The sequence below is a fragment of the Hippoglossus stenolepis genome, chromosome 19 (assembly GCF_022539355.2).
Source record: "Hippoglossus stenolepis isolate QCI-W04-F060 chromosome 19, HSTE1.2, whole genome shotgun sequence".
NCBI lineage: Eukaryota > Metazoa > Chordata > Actinopteri > Pleuronectiformes > Pleuronectidae > Hippoglossus > Hippoglossus stenolepis.
Genome location: NC_061501.1, coordinates 12,489,610 through 12,500,663, shown reverse-complemented (window position 1 = coordinate 12,500,663; position 11,054 = coordinate 12,489,610). Strand labels below are relative to the sequence as shown.

General features: G+C 43.7%; 1 protein-coding gene across 1 annotated transcript; it reads right to left on the bottom strand.

Annotated features, from left to right (window-relative positions):
• Window positions 1–4,715: 4,715 nt before the first annotated feature.
• On the bottom strand, window positions 4,716–10,646 carry spice1 (spindle and centriole associated protein 1). Its single transcript, XM_035142526.2, has 18 exons — window positions 10,159–10,646; window positions 9,820–9,915; window positions 9,688–9,735; window positions 9,321–9,461; window positions 9,052–9,154; window positions 8,836–8,954; window positions 8,584–8,672; window positions 8,315–8,457; window positions 8,099–8,224; window positions 7,720–7,994; window positions 7,391–7,522; window positions 7,165–7,291; window positions 6,972–7,073; window positions 6,452–6,888; window positions 5,942–6,125; window positions 5,784–5,859; window positions 5,005–5,068; window positions 4,716–4,893 (listed from the first exon to the last, which is right to left on the bottom strand). Exons 2-18 carry the CDS (start codon window positions 9,913–9,915, stop codon window positions 4,837–4,839), a joined length of 2,319 nt encoding a protein of 772 aa, XP_034998417.2. The 5' UTR covers window positions 10,159–10,646; the 3' UTR covers window positions 4,716–4,836.
• Window positions 10,647–11,054: the final 408 nt, after the last annotated feature.

Here is an 11,054-nt window from a genome sequence, read left to right as displayed (position 1 = left end):
TATATCAAAACATCCAAAACAACCGCTTTGAATTGGAGAGAGAGAGAGACGGCTCTGGAGAGCGAGAGAGAGAAATGAAGTCACTTAATAATAATTGCAATAAACTCTGCGTAATTATAAACAGCATTTGTCTTGGAGACAGACTGCTGAGGGGACAAACACCATATTTGTTTGTTTAGGGATATACAGCGAAGACATATGGGAGGAATTAGACTTCTTTCACATCCATAAAGAAGAAAAAATGACTCTCAACTTTTATATTTCGCTTGCCTCTGCTTTTGTCATCGTTTCTGATCCATCAAACCCCCAAACGCCCGCTTTTCTCTTCCAAATTCTTCCGAACAGCGAGCGTTATTCAGACCCAGTGGAAAGTGTGTGTGTCAGATCTCCTGTTCCATGTTGGAGTGTCTGCAATACTGCTGAAAACATTAGCATATTTCATGTTTGGCAACCTGCGACGGCCAAAAACCTAAAGTAAAGAAAACAAGCTCCACAGAGCTGCGTGTGTGTGTGTGTGTGTGTATATGTGTGTGTGTGTGTGTATGTGTGTGTGTGTGTGTGTGTGTGTGTGTGTGTGTGTGTGTGTGTGTAAGTGAGAGTGGCAGGGCATGCTGAGGTAGATTAATACCGCTGCTCAGAGGGGGGTTCCTCCATTCAGGGCTGACTGATGTGCGTCCCAAATTGATTTATGAAAACGGCCCTTCATCAATTATGTGTGGAGAAAGAGAGAGAGGGAGAAAAAGGAGAGAGGAAGAAAGAGAGGATCCTGGGGGGTAGAGTGGGAAATAAAGAGGACAGAGAGGATGACGCTGGGGAGGGAAAAAGTGTGTGAATGACGCCGCTCTGCTGAGGAATGTGTCTAATGGACGTCAGTTCATGCCACAGGTGTCCGGCATGGTCGACGTGATGGTTTGTCATGAGAAGTACAATGAACTGTGGCTGATCCTGATGTATGCAGCCGGCTCTTTAGGCGACACACTGAGCATGATCCAGCTCCAACATTCATCTTCACGTGCAGCATTCATACGACATGGAGACGACTTGTGGAGTAATGGCTTGTTGAGTCGGGTTTTGTGTGTGTGAAGAAAAGGAAAGAGGTAAAAAGTTAGGAAAACGCACACACACACACACACACCCTCCGTCCCAGTAACTGCGTGTGGATGGACACTAGTGGAAGCAGTAGAGGTTGTGTTTGTGCAGCAGTGAAATGTGGTTTTTGTTGTAATAATAGCCCAGTTTTGTTGGGGAAGGGGGCAGCGGAGTAGAGCAAAGCTGCAGTTGTTTAAAAAGCCCTTCCCTTGCTTTGCCCATTGTGCCTGAGACAGGGGTGTGTGGGGGTAGTGGGGGGTCACGCTGAGAGCTCGTTTCTCCTGCCTGTCAGAACTCTATCTGAGATCCAGCCGGAACTAATCAACTCCAATAGGCCTCCCCATTACCCAGGGTGCATTGGGGCACAGGCTGGGGGCTGGCCGGTGGGAAACGCAGAGAAGGCAGAGATCCCCCCCCCCCCTCACACACACACACACCCACCACTACTACCACTATCCATTCACACACACACACACACACACACACACACACGCACACACACTCCATACTCCACCAGCCCGTGCAGTGCACACAACACTCCCACTGTTTCACACTGAAGCAATAATAAACACTTGCAATAATATTTTCACAGCAAGCAATAGCCTGCTTCAGATCAGACCCTCACACAGCTGTGGAGTACACTCCTACACACATTATGCCATGCACACAGGCACACACACACACACACACACACACGCACGCACACACGCCATGACCATTTCACACACATGTCACACCACACTGCTGCTAAAGCCTGAGACGTTTTAAAGGAACGCTTGGTAACAAATGAACAGAATTATTTCAGAAATGTTTCCGTGCATGACAACAACAAACTGCATGAAAACAAACTGAGCGTAAAGATCTACAGTATGTTTATGATGTCCCAGTGGTTTGTGTGGTAATCAAACCAATAACTGTTATAATTCCCTTTAATCTAATTTATTTTTATGTCTCCCTTTGTTCTTCGTACTTATTTTGAAAGCTGGAAAATTAATGTATTGTGTGCTTGCTCTACCACAGTGCACACAATACATTGTTTCCTCTCAAAACATTTTTATTTTGTTGGTTTTGGTATCAGTCCTGTCACGTTTTGCTATTTTTCCCCATTGTTTGAGAAACTAATAAAATCTTTTGAAAAAGAAACCAATAGGAACTTGGGAAACAGTTCAACATGAACTCCTCAGGAGCAGCTGCAGCACAATAACATTGCCTTCTAGTGGCAATGTAACATCACTGCAACCTATAAGTTTAAATGTTAAAATTAAGATTACATGATTTATCTGAACTTTTAGTATTAAAGAAGTTATTAGGATATGTTAAATGGATTAGTGGTGTCTGGCCAAAAGAAAGAAGATAATTTCTACTGATTGCAGAAAAAAAACATATCCACATGTTAATTGATAAATAGTCTGTCCTATTCTAACTCAAGGAAAATGATGGGTCATTTCCTAAAAGATTAAAATAAAATGAGAATTATTAATACTTTTCTTTTTAGAAGTAAACTAGTTCCTTCTCATATGTCTCCAACTTGTTACGGGTGTGTGGCCAAACAACTTTACCTAAACAAGAATCCAAAGATTTCCTACTGATTTTAGAAAAAGACAAATATAAACATTTAAATTATAAACATATTCCATTCTAAGTCAAGGAATATGATGGATTAAATGCCAAGAACAAGGAAGTAAATGAGAATTATTATAATTTTTCTCTTTCCAGAAATAAACTCAATAAACTGATAGACATCAGACAACGCTGATGTCACTTTGGACGCTGTCAAAAGTGTGAGCCGATGTGTGTGTGTGTGTGTGTGTGTGTGTGTGTGTGTGTGTGTGTGTGTGTGTGTGTGTGTGTGTGTGTGTGAGTGAGTGCACAAGCTTCAGTGTGTGTTTTCTGTGTGACTTCAGCCTCCTTCACTGAGGTGAAGTGGGGGCAGATTTAAATGAGGAAAGAAAACTACCCCCCTCCATGACACCCACTTCATTGTGTGTGTGAGTGTGTGTGTGTGTGTGTATGACTTGGCTCCAGTCTGACTTTGTCTCATCCAAAATTTTCAAACTCCTCATTCCCCTCACTACAGTTCCTTCCCCGCCACCATAACCTGTTGCATGATGCATGTGTGAATGAGGAGTACCAGAGGTATGATGAGGCCCACAATAAAGTGGTGGTGGTGGTGATGGGGAGGGGGGGCAGTCACATGGGAACCTTCGCCAGACCCTGGGGTGGGGGCATTGAGAGGCACCGGTGTGGGGTTAATCCCCATTCACCCCGTCCTTCACCCAGCCGAGCGGGGCACAATAAGCCCCGCCCGCCTCCCCCTGGGTCTCCACGGTGACCTCTGACCCCACGGTTGCGGCCACTATCCCCGGGCCCTTTATGCCTCCATTCTGTGATTATCTGCAATATTTACTCCCTTTTGATTTCCTCGTCGACCATTGTCGTCGCCCACACAGCTCTCCTGACTGACTGCCGAGCTCAAGTGCTCTCCTTCCTACGCCAGCAGCACCCCCTGAAACCTTAAAGCCCACAGCAAACACCACCTGAAGTGGGAACGAGTCGCTCACAACCACTTATTTATGGCTTCTTGATTTAAGGAGGCACACAGAAGAGCAGCAGTCAGTAAACGGACAAAGTCAAACAAGTGCTGGCAGAGAAGTGAACGTGTTGCCCCTGGTTACCATGGAACTGCAGCATCCCTGTTGGATTCCAGCTGTGGAGCTCTGCTGCATAGTTTATTTCTCTCTGCCCTGATGTTTCCTGACACAACTCCATAATAGATAAGATAATAAGAATACAAAAATATTTATAGAAAATAAAGTAGGATTATAAATAGATAGAAAATACATATTGGGAATTGGGAAATTTAAGTGAACAATTAAACAAATCATAAAAGATTTAAAAACAATTAACTAACAGACCAATACCCCAAATATATATATATATATATATATAAATAAAAGAGAGTAAAGAGAGAGACAAGCCCACTCAGTTTTTTAAATCCTAATGAATGAATGACTGCAGGTTGCCACAGACTGTAAACTCCAATGCACCAGTTTCACTTGTATGAGTTTAATGGAAAGATGAAGATAGAATTAGAAATGGGAAGATACATTGATAGGGGTAAAAACAGTAAAGGATAAAAATGAAACATTAAACCAAACTGTCTGTATGAATTTCTGAATAAATAAATTTAAAAAAACTGTTACAGAGAGAAGATTTAAAACTCCAAGAAGAAAGAACAAATGTTTGTGTGTGCATGCACAGTGTGTTTTTGTACTATGAATAGCCACAAAAGGCCATACTTTAGTTGAAGCCACAGTGGAGAGGACAAAACAAAGAAACTCCTCTCACTCCTCCTCCTCTTCCTCAGTCGTGGCTTTTGTACACACAACTTCTGTCTCCTTACGAAAAACACAAACACACTAAATCATATCCAACAAGTTTCAGAGATGTGGAAACAGACCATGACGGTAACAAATCCTATATCACAGCCTTATTGTTATTGTTTGCTTGTAGTGACACTTTCACATTCAACCCACTATTTAATAGTATGTGTCTAAATGTTATCCTCCATAATCTTCAATAGATAGAGTGCATGGTACAACGAATAAAGACAAATAGACAAAAGCTTAATTTAAAAGTTTTATATTAAAATCATTCAATTAAAATCAGCTATTGAAATGTGCAGGTAAAATATTAAAAGACAGAATTTAATAAAATGTCCTCAGGTTTCTCAGGGTGAATAATGAATCATCTGACATGAGCGGACAAGGAAAACCAGCCTTCTCTCTCTCTCTGCTTCTCCATCTGTGGGAGAAATAAAGAAAATAGGATTTTGATTCAATTGACAGTTTGGTGAAACATGAGCACATCTGTGAAATCTAGTTTGTGTGTGTGTGTGAGAGTGTGTGTGCGCACCTGTGTTTTTCCACCTCTGGTTTCTCCCTCATATCTGTGAGAAGACACTTCAGAACCAGCAGATCTGCAGCAAAGAAATATGATAATGTTTAATGTACAGAACAGACCTGTTCTTATAAACCACAGCGTCGGTCTGCTCATGGAGAAACTACATGAACAAAAATTAAACAGATGTTTTACACATTCAGACCATTGTATTTTTATTAGTATTCAACTTTGTTTAATATCATTTGAGTAATATTACAATACATTCTTTTATTTTCCTCCTCGAGCTATGATGATCCAAATATGAACTTCAATTCCCAGACGATGATGTGTTTGGTATTAGTGTGGATCGCTGACCCCCGCCCGACCGGTCTGGACCAACATTTTGAAATGATATTTGGATTTGGGCTGGGTTCAGTCATTTTGGCAGGAGAACGAGGAAAACATCGGGCTTGAGGAACGTTCAGACACAGAATGTCTGTTGGGTTCTGGTTGGCCTCGGTTATTTTCTCGTGGGCTTGGACAGAAAACTGTGGCCCGAGCCACACTCGTTGGCACGTGATGCTTTTTACCACAAGATGTGATCCCTCACTTTCTACTGCTGAGGACAGTCTGCGTATCTATTTCATGTTTGGTGTTTGGAAACTGTTCCCTGATGTCAGAGTAGAGCATCTGTGTCCAAGCATTTCTGTTACTGTGTCACTCTGGACCGTGAAGTCTTATTACCTGACTCCTTGGTTTCATTTGGGCAGAGAGGAAAATAGAAAATTGATTTCTAATACTGAGCTACTCACCGTCTCTCACCACCGGCCTGTGACAGAAGCTCCTGTGCAGGCGGCAGCACGGACACGTCTGGACTTCCTCCTCCAGCTGAGAATGACATGATAACAGAGATTTTTAATGATCACATGTGATCAGAAAGACAGAGACGTGTCAGGTCGACCCACTGTACCTGCTGTTTGTGGGCTGAAGGCAGACGTAGGGATGGGGGAGACAGAAGGAGAAACTTTGGAAGAAACGTGTTTCTGTTGCTCAATAAGCTCCAATAGGCGACCCCTTGCTGCTGCACTCTGCCTGTTTAGCTCTTGGAGGCGCTGTTCCACCGTGCTCACACTGGGGTCATTAGGAGGGGTCGTCTGAGAGAGAAAGATGAGACAGAAATCCTGTGTGAATGTGGTAGAAAAAGTAAAACAATTTCAACAAATTTCAAATAAAGTACATGAGGAAAGAATATTTAATATTAATTTGATAAGTTGAGAAGATTTCTTTCTGCAAAAATTGTTATTTTACTCAAATTTTTTAAAGTTAGATAATTATAAAATACAGAGCCTGATCTAAGCTGTGGAAGAGGAAATTAATCTTCAGAAGAGTTGTGACCAACTTTATTTCCAAAGCCCAGGAAAAATGTAAACACTTGATTTATGAATGGGTTCTATGCCCATGTAAGGAAACTCAACCTCACCTGACGAGTGGCTTTGTGTCCATCAGCGACCTGGATGTTCTGGCTCCGTCTCCGTGAGCTGCTGGACCCTGACGTCCTCCTCTCTCCAACGCTCTGAGGTGTAATTCTTCCACTGCTGCCAGAGCTGGGTCTCCTCTGCTCGATGCTACTGTTGGGCGATCCTCCGCCACCCGAGCTGAGGCTCTTAGCCTGACTCAGCTGGGCCCATATCAGCTCGTTCTGCCTGCTCAGCTGAGCGATCTCAGCCAGCAAGGCCTCTGGAGGGAGCTGTGAGCTGAGCGGGTCGGAGGACGTCAGTGAGAGTGAGGAAGACGAGGGAAGGCTGGTGAGAGGGAGGCTGGTGAGGCTGGAGGCTGAGAACAGGGCCTGGATGTCCTCAAAGGAGCGGAGGTTATCTACAGGAAGAAGCTGCTGCTGCACCGGTACGGGGTGAGTCACTATGAAAGGGGACAAAAGCTAAATTAGGATTTTTATATCTGATTGACGAGGGGGTTGTATTGGGTTAGAATGAGACTGTTACCAGGAATATGTTGCCAGTTGTCGCTCTGTCGAGGTGGCGAGAGCAGGACGGCGGGAGAAGCAGATGCTTGTATTCGCTCAGGAACGAGCACAGACTGACAAACTGCACACAGGTAACAAAAAAAGTTAACCAATTATTATCATTTTATAGTACCACATATATATCCATGCACACACAAACAGACAGTATGAACCTGCAGCTTTGACATCAGAGTCTCGGGGTGGGTCTGTGTGTGCCTCCAGGAGTCCAAGTCCCCCAATCAACAACACCACTGCATCCAGCTTCTGCTCCAGCTCTGTGGTCCGCTGCAGCAGCCCTGCCTGAGAGGAAACACCAATAAAATTTAAAAAAGGATGTATTAGTACGGTTGGAAACTAACAATGAACTAGATTCGAACAATAAAGTAAGATCTGCTGCACCTGCAGGGCGGCAGCCTCTTCTCTCAGAGTCATGGTCTCTGCAGTGAGAGCATCAATCAGGCCGCGCTGCGCTCTCAGCTCCTCCTCCAGTTTTCTCCTCTCCTCAGACTCTTTATGAACTTTCTCGTCCGTCTAAGGAGGAGAAAATGGGATAAGTTAAACAGATGATGTTAAAGTAAACACTATGTCTGCTTTATTATTACCACAATAATGACTAAACAATGGACCTTGGTAAAACTGAGATGATCCAGTTCATGTAGGTTTAGTGCAGAATGTGTACACTGTCTATAAGAGATTTTAATGGAGACTTTATTGTTCTCCTGCTGTACCTTTTTGAGGTGGTGCACTAAACGTCCGACCGTGGAGATCAGTGCAACAGAGAACCCAGTGAGGCCTTGTGTTCTGTGCTGGTTTGGACTCTGTGCTGATCCTGGTTCTGTGTCAGGACTCATCGTGTCCAAGTCGGCCTCCACCTGACCCAACATGGACTGGAGCAGACCCAGACTCGACTGGTTCCCACTGATAGAAGCAACACAGGAGCCGTTCAGCTCTGAGCTCAGAGAAATACACTTCCTGGTCCTGCTGGTTCTAGTGCGGATCCTTCCTGCAGAAGACAAACATAGAAACACAACACATTTTACTGATATGAAAGCATTCTCACATTTAAAATGTCTATTTTTGAAAAACTCAATCGCTAGCAGACATTACCTGATTGGCTGAGAGGCCTTTCAGGGTTCAGCACTTGAGAAACCAGGACAGACGGTTCCTCCTCGTCTTCCTCTGGTTGGCTCTGTCTGGTCCGAACACGCTGAACAGCCAATGTGGCATTTAGAGCTGAAAAATGCAGGATGAGTCTGTGGGTACTGTGAAACTCTGATATGTAGTCTATAAATAAAATAACTGAAAGTATGAAAAGTTCCTCACCTGTTTGATCTGGTGCTCTCCCTGATGTGCAGGGGGTTGAAAGAACATGATCTCTGTCTCCATGGTCAGCGACGGGATGTTGGGCTTTCTGCTGCTGTTTCACTTTACCCCGAGAGTGTGCCTTCATTTTTCTCACATTGGCCCTGCAAAGAAAATAATGTGAGGGATGACGTGGTGTGAGCAGGATGTGAAAAAATATATTTCCCCCCTTATATGATACACAAGTGACTTTCTTATCTCAAACTAAGGTGGTGCACTGGCATTAGTACCTTCTGATTACATGATAGTTTGAACTGCCAGAGGGATTTGCATCTTCATCACTGTGGTCTTCCTCTGAGTCTTGAAGTTCATTAAGAGCCTGGAATGAACCATTCAATGCATGTTAATGTAGGTCAAATAGTTTGTGGTCATGCACTAAACTTACAGAACATTAACATTTTTAAAAAACTGTTGAAAGTTGGTGATGGTATTTTGCTCAGTAAAATATCAAATATTTACAGCTTTATTTTCCACACACAAACCTGCTGGTCCATCATAGACTGGCTGAGGAGGCACAACTGAGTCGGAGGATCTGGTCTCTGGAGAACAGGCAGTTCTGAGTCAGAGTCACAGTTTGGAGCCATGGTCACACTCGGATGCCCTGTTGAATTACATATTTACACACATTACTTAAACAATCAATAAACAGAAATACCAGCATTGTCATCTAATCTTCCATGATGTCAACATCTAAATACCAGTGTGCCTGCGAGGAGCATCTCCAAACAAATCCTTGACCACAGCCATGGCTCTGTCCGAGCGGGCCAGCACATCCTGCAGCAGCAGCTGGTCTGAGAAGACCTGCAGCGTTACCAAAACACCACATTCATCACATTCAACTCAGTACAGGGGAAGAGTTTGGGTAAGATTTCAATGCCTGTTTCTATTTAACAAACAAAACTATATTACATTTTATACAAGCAGCACAAAAGACACTAAAGATGAATGGAAAATCAAAGTCACACACCTCCCTGATGATGCTGAGGCTGGCGGGTTCCAGAGGGGCAGGACTCCTGCCGTGTCCGAAGCGGCGTGTCAGAGCTTTCTCTCTCAGTTCCCACTGAGCCGCGGCCTTGTTGTGCGACTTGTGAATCTCATGCCGATGACTCTGAAGCAGAAGAGAACAAATGCATAGGGACTGTGACAAAGAATGAACCGCTTAGGATTTGTGAAGCTTAGCAAACTACACCCCCGACCAATAAATGTATTCAATGTTTCAGCTCAATCAGCCAACTATACGCCTGTTGAAATATGTTTTACAGTGAACATTAGGATATGAAACAAACACAATATCACAACAATGCAGTATTCCTGAACATGGCCCCAGACCTTACCAGCTCTGCAGGTGTCAGCTTGTGCACAGACAGGTCACTGACAGTGCTCTGCAACCGACAAAGAACAGATCACAATCATACAATTTCAAGATAAACAGGTCACTGACTGTTTCTTTCCTTGTCTGTACTCACCACCCACTCTCTTCTGGGAGCTGCTGCCTTCTTGGGACGAACAGGCCTTTTCCCTTTGTTGTGTTGTTGTGAGCGTCCCACTCTCACCGACGACATCTGCTCACAGGCAACGACACGAAGAGGAACATGTCACTGTGGAGATACTTCCGGAAAGTGGCTGCACGCGTATTAACCACCAGTGGAATGACTGATGCTAAGCTAGCTCTGCGCTACGTTTCCTTCCCATCAACCTCAGGTGAAGTTGGAGCATCAGTAGCTGCTGAGCTAGGCTACACAGCTGTGCTTCACGTTAGCTCAAATGTTTACACGCACATTGTTAAATAGTGAACTAGCACTTACGTTTTAGAAGCAGCGGTGTTTTACAGGAGCAGCGTCTCGGGTTGTTTCTGCCGCTTTAGTCTCGGAGGCGGTGGAAGTTAATGTCAAGTCTCCTTCAGCGTGAGTGACAGGTTTTCAACAGTTGGCGCCACTTCCTGTGCTGTTGCCACGGACACCGCTTCACCGCGGTGCATGGCGGGAAGTGGAGGCGGTGAGCCCAAAGAAACCCAAACAACGCTAAAGAGTGCATACCATAATAGATAGTGATGGAAAGTAACTTTATATACTTTCTAATTCATGAGTAACTTTGAGGTATTTTTACTTCACGTGATTATTTGCTGTTACTACGTTACCTCTTACTTTACTACAACTTTTTACCTCAGTAGATTTGTTTGACAGTAATAGTTACTGCATAAGTTACCAAAAACACATAAAGAACTTCATTACAACAAACTTTATATTCTAAGTTACTATATATAAAATACTGTGGTTTGAAAATGAGCTGCAGCTAAAGCAGACACCACTAGATGGCAATGTCACCCAGCAAATCCCATGCCGGTGTGGGTAGAAGGAATAGGGGAGTGAGGAGGAGGAGGAGGGAGGGGGGGCTACCTGAAGATTTCAAACAGCCTAAACTCTCATCTCTTTTTCATCTGGAAAAAAAAAACTGTCAGATTTATTCAGAACAAAACTCAGAAAGTCAAACTGAATTTTGGGGCAGTTGGTCAAAACTAATCTCTGGTGTTGAAGTGTCTTTTGACAAGAATGTAACCGGAATAAGGGGGTTTCACCTTCAAAGTAAAAGCATGACTTTGTGAAGATTGTAGTATGTGGTTGACATGAAAGAGTGATATGAACTGGATGATACATGGCAACTATTGCAGTAAATCACAGCATCTGCATTCATAGATGACGAC